General features: G+C 44.0%; 1 protein-coding gene and 1 pseudogene across 1 annotated transcript in view; both read left to right on the top strand.

Moving 5' to 3' along the window:
• The window catches only part of LOC141549004 (circadian locomoter output cycles protein kaput-like), a 72,621-nt gene extending 68,152 nt beyond the window's left edge, over window positions 1-4,469 (top strand). The window contains exons 19-20 of the mRNA XM_074278368.1: window positions 1,936-2,086; window positions 4,347-4,469. Of these exons, the coding sequence (XP_074134469.1) occupies window positions 1,936-2,086; window positions 4,347-4,469 (274 nt within the window). The remainder of the gene's footprint in view (window positions 1-1,935; window positions 2,087-4,346) is intronic.
• A 17,798-nt stretch (window positions 4,470-22,267) lies between these two features.
• On the top strand, window positions 22,268-23,072 carry LOC141549003 (eukaryotic translation initiation factor 4E pseudogene; annotated as a pseudogene).
• Window positions 23,073-23,354: the final 282 nt, after the last annotated feature.

Below are 23,354 nucleotides of genomic sequence, written 5' to 3'. Positions count from 1 at the left end.
ACCTTCTCTTACCGTCTAGAACTTAGGGGTTAGACATTCACCTGTGATGACTCTTGGCCTGCTTTCTGGAGTGCGATTCCAGAAACCTTTTCGACTATTTCCTCAGCTTGTCTTAAAATCCAAAAGCCACTCTCTGTAGTCTCCTGAAAAGGACATGGCTGGATGCGTAAGTCAGGAGCCCTAAATTTGAGGCCCAACTCTTCCACTAAGTAACTAGGTAACTTCTTCTGCTCCTTCCTTAGAGGACAGCTAATTAGCACTCACATCCATATGGTGCTTTTGATTCCAGCCCTCCCTGTCTCCCCAGGGCTGCCTGCCATTCATGGGCCTGATCTCACTGCTAATTGATGAGACAGCTTTGACCTGCTGTGTCTGCCCTGGGCTGGTTTTTCCCTCCTGGTGGCCCAGTGTTCCCAAGGGCTCACACTAAAACCAAATTTAGCTCTACTGTAGCTCAGAACTCCCGACCTCAGGGGACCCACTAGCCTCCACCTCCCCAATTGAAGTACAGGCATGGCCCACACAAACAGCAAGGTGAGATAAGAAGTGCAAGTAGCAATACTCCCATCTAACAAATGGAGAGTGGAGCTTAAAAAGGCAACACAGCTTGTGTGAATTCATCTAGTAAGTGCCGGAGTAGGAACTTGAACTCAGGCTTTGTGACTCCATGCTCAGGGACCTCTCCATTGGTTCCCATGATCGTTTTCCCCTCATTAGGAACTCATAAGCCCTCTCCACACTCCCTTAGTGCCAGATATGAGCATATAGCATAACTGGATACCTTGGGCCCATTTATTTGTGGATGCCTTGTGTTCCCCCAGTAGAATACGAGTAAGTTCCTTGAGGGCAGGAATTGTCTTCCTATTTGTCTCCCAGTCTCCAGCACCTCACCTTGTGCTTCATTGAATTCACTGAACAAATGATTGAATTTCTTAGGAAAGCATTTTTGAAACAGATTCGGTCAAGGCTATTTAAATATCCCTCACGTTGTCCGACTCACAGTTGCAGAGACTTACCTGGATGATTTAAACACTCATGGGTAAGGCTCATGTGCATTTAAGAGAATGGAAGGGTCTATTTTGAAGCCAAGAATCTAAAACTGTGTAGAGGGGGAGAATTTAGAAATCTTTGCAAAGAAATACAGAGAAAAACTTGGGATACTGTGATGTGGAAGAAAATATTCTAGACTTGAAAAGGAGTTTCTGCTTTGTCACTTTCCTATAGTCACATAGGGAGTTAAGTTACTGGCCCTCCTGGGCCTCAGTTTCCCTATCTGGAAAAAGAACAGGGTGGTTCAGATGATCTCAAAGTTCCTTCATAGCTTTAACTGCCCCATTCTATATTTTCTCTTAACCAACTTGTATGAGATAGTTAAATAGCTAGTAGTATCCCTCTTTTTAATAGAGAAAGGAGCCAGCACTCTTAGGAATTAGAGCGACTACCCCAAAGTACAGTGGGAGCTCATGGAAGAGGCAAGCCTGACATATATTCTATGGGAATTTCTCCCTGTCTGAGGGATGTGACTCTACTACTTGTCAGTGGGTCCATTTGTTCTGTCTCCTTTTTCCTTGAGAATCTGATCATCACCATGACCCACAGCTTGGAGATTAGCAATTTCTTGTTTCCCGGGAAAGCTCGATCTTCTTGTTGACATACATGGATATAACTGGCAAACCTTGATTGAGTTAGAGAATTTGCATGTGCCTCCAGCATATATTGGCAGTAGTCGGAGAATGTTGTTAAAACATTCTAATAGCGTTTAATGGTGGTCTGAAGTTGTTGATAAAACATTTTTAATAGCATTTATGGTCGATGGTCCGAGGTAGTTGATAAAACTAATTTCTAATAACATCTGCTGGCAGTGATCTAGTAGCACGGGATTTAATTTCTGAGTTAATACCTGTATATCCTTTACACTCCTTTCTGCTCCTATAGATTTCTCCAAGACGATCAGCTTCTGCCTGCTCCTTCTGCATTTGCTCCCATGTTCATTCCAACCACTGACTTAGCCATCCTCGACTCACAGCAGCTCCCCGTTCACCAGTGGCAAGAGCCCCAGGTCCCCGAGAGTGACGTCTGTGTTCAGGTAATGCCCTCAGCAAGAGCGGAATGATCTTCCATTAGTCTTTTCAACCCACTCCCCTCCGAGCAGCAACGGTGTCTGGGCAGGAAAGGCTAAAGTGAAGAAGGGACCCCTGATGGCTAAGTGGATGTGACTCCAATACTCGGGGCAACTGTCAAACTGGTGTCCGCAGGGTAGCTTTGTGTTCTCATGGAGGGAGACCCTCTGTGCTTTAGAGACCCCTACTCTATGAAATCCGGACCTTATGTTTTTAAAGGCCAATAATTCAGAGTTGGCAAGTGGCAGATGTCCCTGAAATCTAAGCATCTATCACGTTGCAAAAGCATTCAGCCCTAAGCTTACTTAAATAATGAGCCTTCACTATTACGTTTCAAATAAGATGCAGGTCTCTAACCTTGCAGGAATACTCTGCACAAAAGGCAGTGGCCTTGTGTTTTTGGAACATCGCAGCTCTAGAATAGGCTTCTGAAGTCATTAAGTCCAGCCCACACCTGTACAGAAATCCTCCACCCCCACTGGTGTCATCACTTGGTCAGGAAATTTTCCCTTATGTTGAGCTGGGATTTGCCCTCTTTGCATCGTGCCCAGCATCCCTGCTTCTGTTCTCTGAGGTCAAGCAGACCGAGTCTATAAATGTTCCCATTTCATAGAGCAGCACTTCAAAAACTTGAAGGTGGGTCTCGTCCCACCTCCAAAAAGAAAAAAAAATCTCATCAAATTTCAACATTCCCAACCCTTCCAACTAGTCCTCTAAGCTGCACTCCTGCTTCTTCCCAGTTATTTTTCCTCTCTACCTCCAGTTTGATGGTTTGGTCTTGCTTCAGAAATCAGGCCGACTGTGACGAATGAGCCTCTGGAGCCTGAGCGGCAGCTCTCAGTGATTTGGAGGCTCATAGAACCGTTTGCCAAGAGAACATTACTTTGGCTGAGCTACCCCTGAGGGGCTGCCGTCGGGGACTGATGTCTTCAGCCTTTGGTCATCTCCCTCCCAGAAAACATCCCCTCAAAGAAAAACTCCGTGGGGCCCTGCAGATGGTCATGGGTGCCCAGGTTCTCACCAAACATTGATCCACTTCCAGCCTGCCTAATTGAAGTCTTAGGAGTAGTGTTTCTTGCTGTCCCTGGACATGCCAGCCCTTTCAGACCTCACTAACCAAGACTGACAGTCTGGGATGGGAGGGAGAGAGGTGGTAAAGGGCAGTGTGACTTCATGATGTCTAAATTAGAGAATGCTAAAACACGGCAGCTCTCTCACTAACGCAAACCTGGTTAGAAAACAGCAGTCCCGAAATGTTACCCAGTCAAGGGGTCTCTCAGATCAGTTTTAATGAAGAGAAAAGTCAGGGATTCTTCCCATGGCCTTCTTGTCTGTTAGCGGGTGCAGTGCCTCAAGAGTATTGGAAAGCAATTTGTTTGTTCTCTTAGCATTCTATCTGCAAGCTTAGACTATTAATTGGCTTACCAAATCCCACTGTCCCTGATAGCAAACGAGGAGATGGCATTGTGTCCAAATGGACTTCTGGCTTCCCAGTTGACATGGTCATGGGCTGCCATCATTGCTCGTCAATGCCTGCTGTGTGCTTAGCCCTGTGTGCCCCTTCATTAACTTAGACACTAGTTAGCGAGGCAACATGAACCTACGGCAAATAATACAATAGAGCGTCCTAGGATGCTGGCTGATCCTATGCAAAAATCCGGCTAAACCTCAGTTTCCATATCTTTAAAAGGGGGATTACAGTAGCTTAAAGGGCCTCCCTCAAAGGGCCACCTATGAAATAGTAAGGAGCTGCAGCTTCCGCTAACTCCTCTTCATCTGACCCTTTAATGGTTTCCAAAGTGCTTCCGTGATGTAGAGGGCCCGGGCGTCATTCAGCCCCTTTTACACAGGGGGCTCGGAAGAGTAAAAGGACTTGCCCAGAATCTCACAAGTAGGAAGTGGCAAGAGTCAGAATGCAACCCCGAGTCCCCGGACTCCAAGGAATGATAAGTGCTCCATGAGTTTGGAGAAGACAGTATGGAAGCCAATGGAGGGGGGTCTTTAACTAGGCTCCACAGAATGAGAAGAAAAGCAAGGGGGTCTGGGCATGTGACAGCAGAATCTGCCTCTGTTTTCCCAATGATGATATCAAGGCTTCGCTTAATCTAAAATGTTCCCCAATACATCAAGGGTTCCTCACTTAAGATGATGCTTCTTCACATGTCATCCAAGGAGCCAAAGGAATTGAGCCAAAGACTCCATCCTGTCCCCTTTTTCTTTCCACAGATTCATAATCCTGAGACAGTCCAGGGAAGTCAGTCCTCAGGGCTTTTCCAGGCACCCCAACTATTGCAGTCACCCTCCATGGGCTGTTTCCTGCAGTCCCAGCAGCCCAATGCAGAGATGTAGGCTCCATGAGGAGCAGGGCTGTGGCGACAAGAGGAGCGCTAGCTAGAGCCCATGAAAAAGCAATTCAAGGGGGAGCAGAAGCTCTTGGAGGAGAAGAAGCATCCCAGAATGAGGGGGACTCTGGGACAGAGGGGGGATGTGGTGGAAGGGAGCTGAAACACTGGCACAGGGGAGAAGTGCCAGGAAGTGCCCAGGTGGGGGGGGGATACAGTGTCGGGACCTGCTTTTTTTTTTTTTTTTTTTTTTATTCCTTGGTGTAACATTTCCTTAGTATTTAAAGTTAGAGAGTACGTTTCTTTAAGTAATATTGTAAAAAAACAAATCTGCTCAGTGGTGTGACATAGAACTTGAAACTGTGACTAGCTACCATTTATGTTTCCACACACACACACACACACACATACAATAGTTTATACACGTTGCCGTTTTGCAACACTAGCTAGAGTTGCTCTAACCAGCCATTCTGGGAATCCCTTTCCTGGGCGGGAGGAAGGTGATTCCCTTAGGTGTGATTTCTCACCATTCATCAAAGCTCCTGGGTCCCAAAGTTGGATTCATTAACCAAGCCAAGCATCCATCACTTTGGGAAAATCCCAGGAGCCCACTGGGCAGTAAAACGCTCAGCCACCTGTCAGTTCCATGACCAAGAATTTAGGGCTTTGGAGATTCCTAATGATTCACTGTGAATTTTAGACCAGCTCCTGGAACACAAACTGTAACAAACCAGCAGGATTGTACTTAAATGTTCTGTAGAAAACTTTTCCTTCGGGGAGTGGTAAGTTGTAGCTCCTTTCATGTGTTGCTTTGTTTCTCATACCTCAATCCCATATTGTTTTTCCAAATCGTTGGATAATGCTGCTAATTTAACACCACTCATGCCTGAAATTCTTAATCATGTCAAGCAAAACTATTATATTTGGATTTATCCATTTATCCATATCTGTGCCTGGAAGGCCGGGTGCCTGTCACCTCAGTAGCTCACCTCAGCTTTAGGCCATGGAAATCAGCTGGCTACAACATTAGCAATTCAGGAGTTGTACTGTAGTGGATTTTACTTTTTCTTCTAAATGTTCATTGTTTTGAATTGAAATAGTTGGTCTTCAGTGGGTATTTTTATCGAGTGTTCCCACTGTTAGCGTATTTGCAAAAGAAAATTAATTCTTTTTTTCTGAACTGATTACATAGTGTGCAACCACTTCAAGCAACCAATGGTTATTAAGAGAATGCTTCTGGTATTTGAAAATCTGCATAAAGAAGTAATTGTTTGTATTTGATGCCCAATTCATAAAGCAATACCATTGCTGGAAGTAGAGAAAGGATGTTTAACTGCATCGGTGGCTGGACTAAGCCATTGGGAAACTGATCCTGGGAATGGAGACCCCGGGGCCAAAGTCGGGGGCCCTCAAAACCTGCCTGTTCCATGATGGTGAACACAGGGGTTAGGGCCTCAGGAGCTTCCATTTCATCTCAGCCCTGGCTGGCAGGTAAGATGGCATCTCTATTTTACCATCAGAGAGGTTGGGCGACTTGCCCAGACCCATGTGACCAGTAAGGACCTGATGTAGAAGTTCCTGCTTTTCATAGAGTGCTAGTACGTAATGTATGGACAGTGGTCTATCGTCTTCAGGGTATTTGAATCATTCTCGTCCTTGATCTTCGCTCTTAACTCCAAAGCAAACAGGCTGGAGATAATTTATAGATAAGAAAACTGAAGTTCAGGAAAACAGCAGCATTCTAAACATGGCTGATTAGCCAGAGTTGGAGCCAAAATCTGGGCCTTATAATGTGAAGTAGTTGCTGGATATGGTTCTGAGGAAGCTGGGTGGTAAACATGAGGAGGCTGGTCCTGGAGTCTAGAAACCTTGAGTTTCAATTCTGCCTCACTTTGCTAGCTATATAGCCTAGGCAGTTAACCTCTCAGCCTCAGTTTCCTAATCTGGAAAATGGGAATAATAATAGTATCTACTTGGCGAAATTGGTAAAAGGGGACAGTCTGTGCTTTAGGAAATACCCATCATGCCCAGTTGGCATTGTTTTCTTGCTGGCATCTTACTCTCTTCAAAATCTCTAACCTGAGAAAAGGTTCAAGAGACCCAGAACAATTCTTCTTCCTGTCCTTCCTGTCATGGAGAGCACAAACTGAAGAAATCTGTATTCACTGGCTACCCAGATTTACCTATTGTTGTAGCGCCCAGTGGCACTGTGTCACAAAGGAGATACATCCCAGTAACATGCTTCAGAAATTCTATACGAGAGAGAAATCATGGAAGAGTGATAGGGCTGCCTTCCATGATGGAGAGGCCATCCTTCTGTCCCTTCCCAGTGAGTCAACTTTGTTCCAAAGGAGAAGGAGCAGGGGGCACATTTCAGAATGGTCTCCATACAGTGATTTTAAGGTTAAACTCAGCCTTGGAAGAAATGGTACATCCTTTAGTCCTATGTGGCTGGGTCAAGGGAGCCTTGAGAGTTTTGTGGGATCCCTCTTTGGTCCATGTGAGAACGTTTTTGGTATTGTGCTGATGGTGCTTCTACCGACACTGCCCAGGCCTAATGACACATAGACATTATAGACACTTGGGTCCCATCTCGACCCAAGTCTACCTTGCTCTAAGAGGCTCTGCTGCCAGCTTTTATTTCTAGGAGCACAGATCTGGAGATGGACCCTAGAGGTCGTCTCGTATAGGCTCCCCAATTTACAGATGAGAAAAATGAGGCCTGGAGATGTTAAGGAATCTGCTATGTAGGTTGTAAGTGGGAAAGGTTGACTTGAATCCAGGTCCTCTGCCCTCAAATCCTAGGACCTTGCCTCTGTACCACATTATATCAACCTAGGAAAAGAAAAGTGATTGCAGCAAAAACCATCTACTAAGCACCAGCCATGCTTACTCATAACCAATGGTCAGTTGTCTCTTACCGCTCATGTGAACTCGGGTAAGTCAAAGTCCCAAGTCTGTTGCTTCCTTTGCACAATGGGAGGCTTTGGCCTAGCTCATCTTAAGCTCCCTGCAACTGTAATGCAGCTAGTCCCCAGAGAAGAACAGAAGCTGGGTCTAAATAATATAAGTTCTAAGGCATTGAAGAAATTTGGGAAAGTTAACTAGGTGACATCTGTTTTTTTTCCTTTTTTTTTTGTAAAGTCATGTGATGAAGAGAATAGAAATGGAGATTTAAAAAAACCCCTATTATATGAAAATAGCTCATGTACACGTATGGCTTTCCCTGCCGTGGAGGTAGTACATAGCCATGTCAATTATCGGACTTGCCTGGGAGCTAAGTGCTGGGCTCACAGTATGTGTGCTTGCTTGTGTTATTATGCTTGCTTTTATGATAGAGTTGCCAAAACATTCCCATGATACATCATTCCAAGGAGCTGCCCTGAACATGGGAGGCTCATTTAAGTAGGGCAGTATTGGCAGCTCTATGGCATTCTGACAAGAGTGGAGGAAACTCAGTTCATGTCAAGTGTCATCTGCAATAGAAAAGAGTCTTACATTTGTGTTACTTGGGCCTGTAACCTCCCTTTAAAGGTCAAGAAAAAGTGGAGAGGTAAGCCCAGAACAAAGTCAAAAGTCTGAAAAGCTCAGCCCCGACTCTATAGCCCATTGAGTTTTGTAAGATCACCTCATTTCTCGGTGTCACATTTTCCCCATATGGAAAATGGACATGAGAATGCTCGCCCTAATTAGTTCAAAGAACTGGAAAAGAAATAGATGCATGTGAAAACTCTTTAGAGGAAAAGGTGTGACAGAAATGGGGCCATGGACATTCAAGTTATCTCGGTTTTATTTATTTTTTGAAGAATATGATTGTAGTATCCACCCCACCCCCTCCTAAATGTCTTAGTTACTTCTTGAATGTCCCCATTTTCATCATTCTCGATTGACAAGGAGAGAGCAAATGACTTCTTCAGGGTCTCATAGCCAAATACAAATGAAACTGGAATGTGTAGCCCAGGTCTCTGGCATTCTCCTTTCTTGTTTAGCTGTGACAACTCAGACAATTAAAAAAGAGCACGGGAATGCTGATAGATCAAGGAGCAAGTCCACATTTCCGAAAGACTGCCTTTTAGTTGCCAGGAGAGATCAAGGGAATGAGGAATCATGGGCCCTTTCTTCCAAGACACCCATTGAACAAGTGCCCCCGGCTAGGTTCCACTGTCTACTGTGAGTTCAGTGTGCTCAAAGGCAAGCATCCAGTTTCAGTGCGGAGCTTGTGATCCCCAAGGAACCCATTCCATGTCAGCTTTTTCCCCGTTCAGGCAAATTTAGCATGGCAGTGAAGGTTGGCTGCCTCCTGCCAATGGTCACAGGTGGGCCCCTCAAAGCTGCCTACTGTTTAGCTGGGATGAGCAACAGAGGCCACAGCTTGAGCTAAAGAAAAGCTCTTTCTCTAACCTCAGCAAGGCAGGTCTCTGCCACCTGCCCACTTTCTGTGAGGGCCACACTTGGCTGGCGTGGAGGTAGGCCTTAGTGCTGAAATCAGTCTCCAGGCCATGGGCATGGGGTGAAGAGTTTTCCAAGTTGTTGCTACTTGTCTGCTTCATGGAGAACACAGGCTGTGACCCTCTGGCCGACTGATGAGATAACCAAGACAGAGCCCCCGAGATTTAGTCTGATGCCTTTTAAGACAGAAATAAAAAGGAAGGGAATTGTGTGAAGGATGGGTCAGTTAATGTGGCCACTTGTGGATTTAATATGCAGCTCAACAGCATAGGGTTGAGAGTGTGTATATGTAGAGAATCTGTACCATAGCAGATTGTAAATGAGCGCTAGCTATGCTGTCAGAGAACCCAGGTTCACATCCCCCTGCATGATCTTGGGTGAAATCACTTTGCCTCTCTGTGCCTCAGTTTCCTCCTCTAGAAAATGAAGGGATTGGGCAAGATGGCCTTCTCGCTTTAAACTTATATCAGTATACCCATCCCACACCAGGTATACTCGTGCCCAACAGTCATTTTTCTTGGGCTTTTTTGGTTTAGCATTTTATTTTTCCTTAATGACATATAAACAGAATTCTTAATATTTATTTTTAAAACTCTGGATTCCAAAATCTCTCCCTTCCTCCCTCCCTCCCCATTGCCCTCATTGAGAAGGCAAGCCATTTAATATAAATTATACATGTATAGTCCTGCAAAATATATTTCCCTAGTAGTCAGATTGTGAAGGAAAACACAGACCAAAAAAAAAAGCCTGAAGAAAAACGAAATTAAAAAAAGTGTGTTTCAATCTGTATTCAGACAGCATCAGTTCTTTGTCTGGGGATGGATAGCATTTTTATAATAAGTCCTGAGTTATCTTGGATCATTGCATTGCTGAGAATAGCTAAGTCATTCTCAGCTGATTATCTTACAATATTGCTCTTACTTTGTACACAGTACATTTCACTTTGCATCAGCTCATGGAAGTCTCCAGATTTTTCTGAGATTATCCTGCTCATTTCTCATAGCAAATATCATTCCGTCACAATCGCAAACCACAATTTATTCAGCCAGTTGATGGATATCCCCTCCATTTCTAATTCCTCACTACCAGAAAAGAGCTGCTATAAGTATTTTTATACGTGCAGGTCCTTTTCCTTTTTGTTTTGTATCTCTGTGGATACAGACCCAGTATTGGTATTGATAGATTAAAAGGTTTCATAGTCCCTCGGACATAGTTCCAAACTGCTCTAAAAATGGGGGAATCAGTTCACAACTCTGCTAATGGAGTGTTAATTTCTCATTTCCCCCACATTCCCTTCAACATTTATCATTTTCCTTTTTTTTTGTTCCATTAGCTGATCTAAGAAGTAGGAGGGGGTAACATTCAGTCTTCTTACAAAGACAGAAAGAAGCACTGGGGGCAGTAGAGAAGGGAGTGGAGAGAGGTCATTAGGGCAAAAGGGGGAAGTAAAGCCTTTATCTACAGGCTAGATGTACTTACATCTTTGCTGTGATTTATAAACAAATAGTAAGTTGGGGCTGACCTTACAGATAATTTCAGAGACAAAATGATTGTTTAAAACCATCTTTCCATCAGGAAAATCTTAAAATGAGCACTGTAGTTGACACTGGTTTGGGGTCTAATATTTATTATTTCTTTTTTTTCCCTCCATTCTTCATGGATTATATTTGGTGTCAAATAGGGCTCAGGAAACTGTGTCCAGAGCAAGTTAGAGAAGGGCTGTTGAAGGTTAGGTCAGGTCCAGTCCCTTCTTCCTCCCCCTTGCCCTCCCCTACAAAAGTGAGATTTGACAAAAATGGAGCAAGCAAAGAGAAAACGCAAGACTGAGCGCAGGAAGCACTTTGATGTCAGGAACCATCTGCTTCAGTTCCTTGGTCTCTCACAGGTTGGATGCCATTCAGCCAAATTGCCTTTATTTCTGCTCAGGGCAGACAAAATTCTCACAGTTGGATGCTGGGATTGGAATAGCAGGTGACCCTTTTTTTTCTGGGTGGCAAGGATGTCTCTTGTCATTCAGCAGACATGGCAGTTTCATTAGGGTTTTGTCCTACTCCTCGGCTTGCCTTCTCTACTGGTAGTTAAATAATTGATTTTGACTCGATGGATTAGTGGTAGCATCTGGAAACATCAGCAATGGAAAGAGAAGATGGGATGAGTGCTAGTCCGGTAACATGAATGAGACTGGCCTTTTTCTTTGTCTTCCCATCACCTAGTGCCTCATAGCCACCAGATAAATGCCTGTTGAATGAATGGATGGATAGAATGACACAGGGGATGTTCTCTTTCCCGAACACACCTCTTTCTATCCCCATTGACAATCCATAGACTTGAAGTGGCTCATTGGTGGTATATGATAGGGCTTCTTAAACTTTTTTCATATCCCAGAACTTTTTATGTGATCCTGGGGCATATAAGATTATAAAAATAGATAATATGCAAATCAAACATTTACTGGTAATATATCATAATTTCGTGACTCCCACCTTCAGTTGTGGAGTCGCAACTCAACAGTTTAAGAAACTTTGTTATATCAGACCACGGACTTTTGAAGGCCCAAATCAAGCCTATGCTAGAGTGGCCTAGGGAATCCAGTGACTCATAAGGGCAGCTGCTCTCCTGCACCAGCATGCTGGAAACCACTGTCCTGCCTGTGGAAACAGCTCAGTAGTTTAGACATCAATGGTGTCTAAATGATTTTATTCAGGTTCATTTTTTACTTCCATTCTTTACCTCTATGGTGGGCGTGGAGGAAACTCCCTGGAATTGTATTGAAGTCATCTCTTTGGAAAAATTGGAGGGAGCTCCACATTGGGTAGCTTGGGGATGGGAGGGGGGAGCAGCCTAAAACTTCTTCCCTCTTCTCCCTTGAGACTTCACCAATGGTTTTGGCTTGTCATCTTACCTTCAGAGTATTTCTCTGCCAGATGTGAGACTCAAGGCTCTCAGGGGCGCAAAGCCTCATTGGTTTGCTGCATAATTCTAAAATCGAAGTCAGCTGTGCCCTTGGAGGATCTTTGTCCAAGAAACTCAGACTCAGTTGACCCAAGGTGGTGATCCCTCTGGGCTTGAGTAAGCCACAACTGGTACATATCGAAGCATTCCATGTAAAACCTCGGCATTCCAGATGAATCTTAATTTGGTACTCGCTGATACCAAACAGATATGTTTGTAATTGTTCTTTAAAGTACTTTGTAATCGGGGTAGGGTGGGAGGGGTGGAAGTGGACCGTGAAGACAATCAACTAAGACTTTTGTCTGCTCTTTTCTATGTATACAAGATGTTTCCTATCACCAGCTGTGGTTTGTTGTGCTGATGTGCTTTAATAAGATGTGTAGAGTATTTTGGAAGATGAAAATAAAGAAAAACAATCTTCAAAATCCCTTCTGCTTTCGAGTTTTTCTACGATGGCTCAAATGATCCGAGATGAAATGGTAGAGACGGGTGTTCTTGGGCCATTAGATAACGTATCATAAGCGCCACTGGATAGAATTGTACGTCACAGCGGAATACCTATCCTGGTGCAATGGATAGAGAGCTGTCCTTGGGAACCAGGAAGATCTGGATTGAACGTCTGATTCTGATGCATCCTGGCTTTTGGCACATGGCTGACAGAGGTGTTTGACCCCTCATCACCCCAGGAAGCTGACTGAGGCTTTTGGCTGCACAGATGGCTGGCCTGCGTTGGATGAGAACTCCCTCCACAGCTCCCTCATTGGGGTGTGCCCCATACCTAGGAAGTCCCAGGTCCTATTCCTATCCCTATGGTTAATTAAGTAATTAAAATGCCCTGTTTTTAGCCCAGCTGCTCTAAAACAAACCAGAGATCTGTTGGAACTGGAAGGGACCTTGGAGAGTAGGAAATCCAAACGCCCCATCGTGTGTCAAAGGAAACTGAAGTCCGAGAAGGTGAGAGTTGTCAAAAATTACAGAGCGTTGGTCAGTGGTGGCTCAAGAGGAAGCCAGGTGGGCTCAGCTGCAGGTAGTGTGGTGCAATGGGAAGGTTGCTGTGTTCGGGGTCAGAGGCTCAGGCTTCAAATCCTGGCTCTTCTAATGACTACCTGTGTGACTTAAGCAGTCCCTTCCCTGGGATTCCTCTGTAATAATAATGGCTAGTATTTTTTACTACTTTCAGATTGGCAAACTGCTTTGTGAATATCATCATTTGATCTCTCCAATAACCATGGGAAGGAAGAGGCAATCATTATCACCATTTCACACAGGAGGAAACTAAAGCAGACAAAGGATAAGTGGCCAGAATCCCACAGTGAGTGACTGAGGCTGAATTTGAATTCAGGTCTTCCTTCAGGACTTCAGCCACTACAGTAGTGCCAATAGTGCACAGAGCACTGGGACTGGATTCTGGAAGACTTGTCTTCCTTAGTTCGAATGGGATTCAAACACTTTCTAGCTGGGTGACCCTGGGCAAGTCACTTTACCTTGTTTGCCTCAGTTTCCTCATCTGTAAAATGAGTTGGAGAAGGACATAGCACACACACTCCAATGTCTCCACCAAGGAAACCCCAAATGGGGTCACAGCATCAGATGTGGCCGAAATGATTAAATAACAACAGCTTTCTGACTTTGGCTCCAGTGCTCTAACCACTGCACCATCTAGCTGCCAAGGTACCTTTGTAAAATGAATGGATTAGACTAGATGACCTCTCAGGTCATACTTGTGTTTAGTTATAAGGGTGGGGGAGGGAGGAGATTTGAAATCCTCACACACACAGAAAAGGCCCTGAAGCCTTTGGGGAATGGGTGGCTGATGGAGTGCTATCCTCTGTAATGGAAGAAACAGGCTGGATCATAGAGGGAAAGTGTTCCCAAAGCCACAGAAGGGGGCTACAAAGCATGGCCTGTTATCGTTAGCGTGAGAAATCCAGACCTAGATTTGGAAGAAGAAGGGATCAAAGATCAATTGGATCATCTCCCTGTGTTAGGGCCACTGGCTCCCCAACAGAATGTCCAAGCAGATCCTGGGATGATGACCCCAAATGAGGAGCAAATTATAGAAGATGAAAGGGGGAAGAAAGGAAAGGAAGGAGGGAAAGAGGGAGGGAGGGAGGAAGAAGGGAAGGAGGGAAAGAGGGAGTGAGGAAGGAAGCAAAGAAGAAATAAAGGGAGGAAGGAGAGGAGGAAAATCAGTTAGCCAAAGTGAACTGTGGGGATGTCTAGTAAGTAAACAACTAGAAGCTGACTCCTAATGAGAATGGCAGGTTCCCCCCCCCCACTCCCAGGCATCCAATAGGCCTCTGGAACACCATGGTGGCAGTGTAGAAAGGGCATCAGCCTGGGAGACAATCATGAGCTCCTTTCCAACCTTGGGTGAATCCTGTCTGTTCTCTCAGGCCTCTTTCTGCCTCTCAAACATCAGGCCTTGGTGGCCCCCAGGGTTCCTAAAGTCCTTGGCAACCCCCCAGCGTTTTCACCTGGGGCCTTGCTGTCAGGTCTCAGCATCTCTGACCCAAAGGCTGGAGCAGCCTGAAGTTTAAGGTTTCAGTCCCTCCCGGGGCGGGCTCAGCCCCATCAGAAGTTATCAGCTACAGGCCTCTGGCCTTTCCTCCTCGGAGACCTACTCACCCTAGCAAGAGTTCTCTCTACTCGTCTGGAGTAGCAAGTGCCAAAGAGCAGAGTTAAAGGAGGACTTGGAAAGCCCAAAGGGCTCCAGTGCTAAGTCATCAGATGGCTGGAAAGGGCTTGAAGTCCAGATCTGTGATTTTTAAACCACAGGTGGGAAATTCTCTCTACCAGTCCAGGTCAACAGGGTGCCACAGTGGATAAAAGGCCGGGCCTGAGGTCAGGAAGACCTGAGCACAAATCTCAAACACTTATTAGCTGTGTGACCCTGACCATGTCTACTTAACTTCTGTCTGACTCAGTTTCTTCTTCTGTGAAATGGAGACAAAAATAGTACCTACCCCTCAGGCTATTGTGAGGATCAGTTGAGATAATATGTGTAAAGTGCTTAGCATGTTTCCTGGCATAGTAGATCTTTAGCACATTCTCCCCTCCCTCCCTCCCTCCCTCCCTCCCTCCCTCCCTCCCTCCCTCCCTCTCTTCCTTCCTTCCTTCCTTCCTTCCTTCCTTCCTTCCTTCCTTCCTTCCTTCCTTCCTTCCTTCCTTCCTTCCTTCCTTCCTTCCTTCCTTCCTTCCTTCCTTCCTTCCTTCCTTCCTTCCTTCCTTCCTTCTTTTTCCCCCCTTTTCTCTTCTGTAATTTACAGGGTTACTGAAAATGTCAATGATTTGCCCAAGCTGACTCAGCCAGTGTGTATCAAAGGCATGGCTCAACACCCCTCTCTCCACTAAGGCCACAGCCATTCCCTGTCAGCTCACACTGGCCTGATGCTTCCCGTTTTGTAGACCCACAGCTCTAGGGCTGGAAGGGCCATTTTCTCCTTTAGGCTAAACCTGACATTTTATAAAAGAAGCCAAACCTGCTGCACTGCTAAGGAAATGACCTCTCCAAGTTGACACAGTGCAAGTAAGGCTGAGTTTCACCTTAAGCCCTCACACTCCAAATACAGGGCTGTTTCTGCTGCTTCACACAAAGCACTTGCCTCAAAATAACCCTGTAGCCCATTCTACAGATGAGGAAACTTGCTAACTGTTAGCAAATGGCAGAATGGGGACCCAAAGCTAAGTCATGTGATTCCAAGTCCATTGCTTTTTCCTCTGTCCAAGCTCCATCAATAAAGGGCCATCCATGCTTACTGTGATACACTACAATAAACCAGTTTTCTTGTTTCTTTTTTTTCAAAAAAGTTTTTTTATCAAAAAACTTTTCAGTTTTTTGTTTCTGGAAAATCAAGGGTGCTGAACATCAAGCAAGAGCTTTGCTTTTTAGTCACATTCTGAGTAAATGTAGCAGAAAAAGTACCCAGATGATACCACGCAGACTGGCTGTTAGCACACATTTTTGCTGTTTGCATCAACATTCAACACCTTTATTTTAAGCAACTTTTAAAGATGGTTTCATAAAGAAAACTTTCACCTCTAGAAATTGCGTTTAGTACATGAAATGGAAAGGTCGGGGGGATTCTGTGGCTTCCTTTCTTTAATCCTGCTGGGGGAAATCAGGAGCGATTATAAGAACCCCTGCCCACCCACCCCAGTTAAGACGCTAAATTTGTTACATTCAAATAAAAAAAGAACAGAAATATCTCCATCAGTTTTACAATTTGGCTCTCTTTCAACAGAGATTTTTTAATATTTATAAATGTTCACGAAAAGGAGCAAAATATCCAGGCAGCACTAGGCTTGATTTTAGAAGATCATGGTCAGGGGTTTGTGATGTCTACTACCTGTGATACTTTTTTGTACTCTCATTCATTGATTCATTCATACATTCGTTTCACAAGACTTTATTTCATTGATTAATTAATTAATTGATTGATTAATTAATTTTTTTGTGAGGCAATCAGGGTTACTACAGCTAGTTCATACAGCTAGTAAATTTCAATTGTCTGAGGCTGGATTTGAACTCGGGGAAAGCTGGTATTCTATTCACTGTTCCATCTCGCTGCTTCCCTCCTTTTTTGTACTCTCATCCATTGATTCATTTGTACATTCATTCAATGAGCATTTTCTTTCTTCTTTTTTTTTTTTTTTTGCTTGAGTGATTTATTCTATTCTATTTTCCAATACAACTGTGTTATAAGCGCCTCCTTATACCTCAGTTTCCTCAATTGTACAATGATAGAGTTAAACTAGATGACTTCTGAGGTGCTGTCCAGTTCTAAAGCAATGATATCATGATTTCTAAGGAATCTTGATAAACTGGGTTGAAGTGGGACGGGGTGAGTGAGAATAATGGATATAGTTAAAAGTTGCTAAAAGTAGAAGGGTTTGGGAATCTGTATCAAGGTTGGTTGACACTTTCATGAGAAAGCATTACCTCTTGACCCCTATTGTGGCTTCCCAACATCACAAAATAAATGGGGGGATCCTGGATTTAGGAAATTGTAGTTTAAGATGTTCCCAGTATCTCAACCAGAGAAACTTTCTTAATTCAGCCACATGGCTCTCTCCTCTTCTGGGGACTCACTAGTCTTCCCCCGGTATCATTCAATCATTGCCTTGAGTTCCCCACCTCACTTGGGGTTGATACTTATTCCAAGGACGTATCAGTATCTGTCCCTGGGCAAAAGTTAGCTTCTTCCCATAGCTCATTGTTGGGTTTCCATCCAGTTCCCATGGACTCTTTTCTTTGGCAGGAACCCCGACTCTTTCCCATCATTCTTTTTTTTTCCTTCTTGCTCTAATTTCTCTTATTCTCTTACACTCTTATAAATTGAGGATTCCACCTCTCACCCCAAAAAGAATTTTGTTGTTTCTGTGGGTCATATCTATCAGTATTTACTCTACTAGAAGTTAAAACAGTATTCTCATGAAAATAGTTTTGACCTCTTCTATCCTCCAAAAGTTCTTGGGGACCTGCAGAGGTTCCCGGATCGCACTCTGAGAACCGTTGCTCTGGTCCAAAGCAGATATTCAGTCATCAGTCCTTGGGAAGTAGCCGTGATGCTCCTCTCCTTCTCTCTTCCTGCTGCCCCTAGGCCAGGACTAGGGAGAAATAGGCAACCCTCTTCAGAGCTCTTGGCTAGTTTAATTCCTTGACCCAAATAAGCTTCTCAGCTATTCTTTTGCTAAAACCGAGCCTCCCCTCTTCCCTCCCCTCTCCTCATTGGAGCAGCAAGGCCCCTTTTGCAGCTCAAGTGCAAAAAAGAGAATAGGAACAGCAGCAGGTCACCCCCAAGCCAAGTGTCCCCATTCTGAAAGGGAGAAATCCCAAGAACCCAGGATCCATCCATCTCTCCCACCAAGTCAGTGCCAGTCCCAGGGACTCTGACAGTGAGATCCGATGCCAAGGATGGGAGAAGAGTACTTAGGCTGGAAAACGTGGTCCATTATCACAGGGATGGAGCGTGGCCTCTCACCTGCACCAGTAAACAACCCATTAGAGCCTTCTCCCCTAAGGCCCTAACCTCTCTCCAAATCCCCAGGTAGCACAGCTTGGGGAGCTAGCCAAAGGGCCTTTCCCCATCCCAAACCTGCAGCTCTTACAACCTTCTTTTTTCTTTCTTTCCCCTTTTTTTTTTGCAAAGAAATTGGGGTTAAGTGACTTGTCCAGGATCACACAGTGACCTGGGAGATGAATACAATTGTCCCAGTTTTGTGAATAGAGAAGTTGATCTCTCTGAGCTACAGTTTCTTCATCTCTATATAAAAGTGAGTGAACTAGATGATCTTTGAGATCTCTTCTGCTTCTAAAACTATGGTCTCTTGGCCAGGATCTTTCAGGAGTGAATGTAAGAGGTAAGATTCAAACCTAAGAGCTTCTCAGACATTAAGCTCGATGATCTATCCTCTACACTGAGTGCTACTGCCCAGTGGGGGGTTCTATGATATCCTAGAATCCTTGTATCATCTTTGTGGGGGCAAACAAGCCTTCCTCCAGGTCAGTAACATGGAGAATTCAACCAGGCCTGAACAGTAGTGACCATGTTCTCCTTCCCTGGTAGTATATCTATGAACCTCTACCACCAATAGGAACTGTTTTCTACCTCAGTTGGAGGGATTGGGCCAGTGTTGACCACCGGGTGTTGTTTGTCCTTAGTTCTGGAAGAGGACCATCACATCAGGGAGGTGAAGCTGTGGCTAACAAGTAAATTGGATTACATTGAGGGAGGGCTGGTTAAGGTCACTGGCCTCCCTTTCCCCTCCAGAGCCATCTGGGGCCAGTGACCAGATACAGATCTGGATGACCGGAGATGACCCTGGATGCAGTGGGAGACCAGGGTCTTTTTAAGTGAAGACCTTCAACAGGCCTCAGTTGGACTGAGGCCGCCCCCAATCATTGATTAAGACTGGGTAAGAAATGAGGTAGAGAATGGCCCTCTTCACCTACTCCCAAACAATCCATCTTGGAAGGAAAGGCCTTTGTGGCAATCCCAGTCCTGAAGCCTCTCCTGCTGCTGCCTGTCCAGGGGTTCAGAGATATTTGGGATTTGGGATCATCTTGGTCGTAGCTCACATGACAAAAGAACCAGTTCTTACAATCTGGCTTTGGTGGCTCTCTCCAGAGTGCTGAGAAGGGGTCAGCTTGAGGAAAATACCCATGGTTCTCAGAGAGCCCCTTTTTCATCTTATAATCAATAGCTTTGAAATGAAAAGCTAGAGACTGGGAGAGATGAAAGGGGCTGCAGGGGGAATCACACCCCTAAGTATCTGCTTTCTTTGTTGGAAGCCAGTCAAAGAAGCAAATCTGTTACACAGTAGGCTTTTTAAAAAACTGGCCTTCAAGCCATTTGGTAGTAGTTTCAAAGAGTCTACTTCAGGGGTTCCACTGAAACTTCCATGACACCCTTAGAGGCAACGTGCGGGAGCAAACATAATGCATTTGGAGTCAGCAGACTGAGGTTCAAGTACTGCCTGTACTATTTACTAACTGTATGACCTTGGGCAAGCCCCTTGAGCTCTCTGGGTCTCAGTTTCCTCATTTATAAAATGGAGGAGTCTACTAAATGACCTTTAAGGTCAGCTTTAGAGTTCCACATAAAGTAAAAAGATGAGAACAACTATTGTGTGTTTGCAGTCAACAGAATGGCTGTAGTTGCCTGCAATTTGGGCCCTTACTGATCCACCTTTCCTTCACTAGTGGATGAACACAGATTCTGATCATTTGCTAGTATTTGTGCTTTGTCTCACACAGCAGAGCTGGAAGGACCCCGACTCCCTGACTTAATCCAGCCTAGCCATTTTCTATATGGGGATTCTGAGGCCCAAAGAGAGAGAATTACCCAGGGTCGTCCACCTTCTAAACAAGATATCCTTATTCCAAGCTTTTTTCTTTTACCCCTTTTCATCGAGAACAGCACTGAACTTGAAAACATGATTATCTGAATTTAAACTCTAGCCCAACTCCTTGCTACCTGTAGGATCCTGGCCAAGTCCCTGCATTTCTTCGGGTTTCTAGAAAATTAACTAGATAATTTTAAGCCTCTTTCTCATTCCAGATCTAAGATCCTAAGATCCTAATTTCAAGGAAGAATGACTCTCTATGTTCTTAACTAAAACTTCATTAACAAAACATAAAATATGTAACCGGTTGTTAATATTAAAAATTCATTTGAAAGCATCACCTTCAGTCATATTCCTAAGAAAGAAACTTCCTGCTGTTACACTGGGAGCCCCTTCATTTCTTACTACCTCTCTCCTACTAAGGGGCACTGCAGTGGGTTAAAGCATCTGGCCTGGAGCCAGGAAGATTCATCTTCCTTAGGTCAAATCCAGCCTCAGAAACTGACCAGCTCTGTGACCCCGGACAAGTCATTTCACCTTAATTACCTCAGTTTCCTCATCTGGAAAATGAGCTGGAGAAGAAAATGGAAAACCACTCCATGCCTCGGTCAAGAAATCCCCAAAATGAGGCCATAACTGTAAAAAACAACTGAATGCTCTTCCTTTTATCCTCTCATTTTTCTTTTGGTATAGTGGCCAAAGTGCTTGGATTTGGGATCAGAAGATGTGGGTTCTAATTCTGCTTCTGATACTTATTTTCTGCGGGTTCAGTCCTGTCCTTTTCTATGCCTCAGTTTTCTCATCTGTAAAAGAGGCATAATAATGCCCGAATTCAAATGCAATAACATTCATAAAGCATCTTGCAAATGTAAAAGCACTATATAACTGTTAGCTGTGATAATTCCTATGGGCTGAGTTTGCAGATGAATTCCCATTTGTAGTGTGAAAGGTTTGATTTCAGGACTTGAAAGACACTCCGGGCTTGAATTCTAGAACTGGTTCATTTAGTCTATGCAAATCTCTTAACCCCTTGAGCTTTAACATCCTCCATTGTGAAGTGGGGCTAATAATACCATGAAGGTATCAAAAAAGATTTCGTTAACTCTATTTCAACACAATCGTTTGTCTTGTTAAATAGTGTATATTTTATTTTTTACATTTGAAAACATCATCCTGGGAAGGATCTCGTGGGCTTCACCAGCCTGCCAAAGGGATCCAGGACACAATGTAAGGTAAGAACCCTCTACTTAGTGCCTATTTCAGGGTCACAGACTTTAAAGTGCTATGGAGGATATCCCAAAAGTCTTAGTGCAGCCTTTAAGCTTAAGCTCGGTCCCGAGATCGGTGACTGTCTCACTTTTCTGTTCGTATCCCATTTCCTTTCAGTTGAAGTTTAAAACTGCACTAAGACTTTTGGAAGATTCCGTGTAAAGGAGTTATGATGATGAAAATGACATGAATGTTCTAGGTAGAATTAGTGTTCACCCAAGAAGTTAGAGTACTTTCTGAAGCTACAGCCTAATTTCTAGTCTTCTGTGTCCCGAAGCCTTGGTTCCTGCTGGCCAGAGGATTGTTTTAATCAAGAATAAGTGTAATGAATGGTTTTCCAGAAAACTATCGTCCCCAGCAATGGATGCCAGCAGGAAAGCCAGTTTCCTTATATGGTGCTATCAGCTCTATATGACCTCCAACAGAGCTCACCATAGCTTGCGTAAGACCCATGTCTCCATCTCCTACAATCAGGGGGACATGAACTGGAAATAGGCCATATGCCTTCAATACTAAAAATGTTGCTTCTTGCTCAGCGGCTCCTGAGGCCAGTCTCCAGGAGACGAGCAGCTATGACTCCGTCTTGCCCTTGCTGAGATTGTTCCAAAACAGGTTTCTATAAAATGTCAGAATGTTCCTTTCTGAACATTTCTTCCCCCGATGTCCTTGTACCAAGATGGGAAGATGTGTGCTTAGATATGACCACTTGGGTGGATACACGGGTGGTTGTATCCAAAAAGTGTTCCGTAATGGCCCCAAGTGGCCGGAAGAGAGTTTGCTGAGATGAGGCAATGGAACTCTATCCTACAAGTGGGCCATTTGGTATTCTGACCAAAAGCCTCGAAAAAGACATAGCTGGGACAGATGGTGAAATTCTTAGTGAGAGAACTAGTATCGTAGTAGTCGTGAAATATTTTCAATTAAATTGAATAGATGATAAAGACTCCAAGTAATCCATAGGCTTAAACACTGGGTTGAAAGCAATAAGAGTAAATTCAATGGGAACAAATGTAAGCACCCTGAGAGGTTTGGGAAAATGAAAACCCCCAACTTGACAGCAGAATTGACCAACAGACCGGGCAACAGAATCCAAAAGGTTGGGCCCAGTGAAGATTAAGCCAGGAATTGGAAAGAGAACATATGTGGATAAAGTTAGGCACGTACATCTCAGTGATGTGCTGTAGCTTTTTCTTCTCAAGGTTTGCTTTTTCTTCTAAACTGGCCAGACCGGGAGAGGCTCAACCCCTCAGAGCTATATAAATAAACAATCCTTTGGATCGATCTAAAATGGTAACCGTGGACCTGGAAACCATCACTACTTCTATTCTCATCCTCAACCTGTGGAAGAGAAAAAAAGTGAAATGACCCAGGAGCTTGCCATCCCTGATTGCTATGAGAAACATTTACCACAGAACAGATGGGAACTCTGGTTTTTGAAAAATGATAAGAGCCAAACTTGGCAAGCAAGCCTTTGTCTGATCTCTAAGTTTGATACTGTGAAGGACTTCTGGCCTTTATACAACTATGTCTGACTGTCTAGTTATTTAAGGCCTGCTTTTGAATTCTCACTTTTTAAGGATGTGTGGGAAGACACAACCAAAAGCACAACAAAGAAGGATGTTGGTGGCTAATTACGTTTAATGAGCAGCAGAGATGAAGTGACCTCCATCCCTTTTGGTAAGAGATGCTGCTGTGCCTTCTTGGGAACTCATTTGAAGACTGCAGTCATGTGTTTGGAGCTTTTGTGAATGTCACAGCTACAGCAGATAAGATATTGATATGGACTACTGAAAACAGAGATGATATCTGAGAAAATGGAAATTATCTCCAAGAAAACAGAGATAATGTTACACCTACAGGAAAAACATACAAAGAAGGGATAGGACATCCTCCAAGGTTAGTCATTGGTTGTCAGACCCATACAGACACAGTTACTGTGAAGGGTCCACCACTGAAAATAGTGGGGTTTTGGTTTAAGAAGATGCCTTCTGAGTATTCTTTCATAGGCAACTGCATCAAACGATCAAGATTTGGGAGCAGAGTAGACACTTCATTTAAATTTAATTTTCATCTAAATGCTACTGGGATATAGGAGAAGTCTCACTTACATTTGTCTTGTACTTCTTGTGTTCAATTTTTTTTTCTATTTTGACTAGAATTTTGACAATTATCCCTGTCAAAAAATTGTACTATACATCGACCTTAGAATTCATAGATGTGTTCCTGACCCATCCTGTAATAGTTTAGTAGAAGTATTAGTATTACAAAACCATTTATCTATCCCTGATATTTAAAAAAGAAATCATTCTGGAGAGCAATTTGGAACTGTGCCCAAAGGACTATCAAACTGCATTTTGATCCAGCAATACCACCA

The sequence above is a fragment of the Sminthopsis crassicaudata genome, chromosome X, assembly GCF_048593235.1.
Source record: "Sminthopsis crassicaudata isolate SCR6 chromosome X, ASM4859323v1, whole genome shotgun sequence".
NCBI lineage: Eukaryota > Metazoa > Chordata > Mammalia > Dasyuromorphia > Dasyuridae > Sminthopsis > Sminthopsis crassicaudata.
The sequence above is the reverse complement of the archived record's forward strand: the minus strand, read 5'-3'. Positions and strand labels throughout refer to the sequence as shown.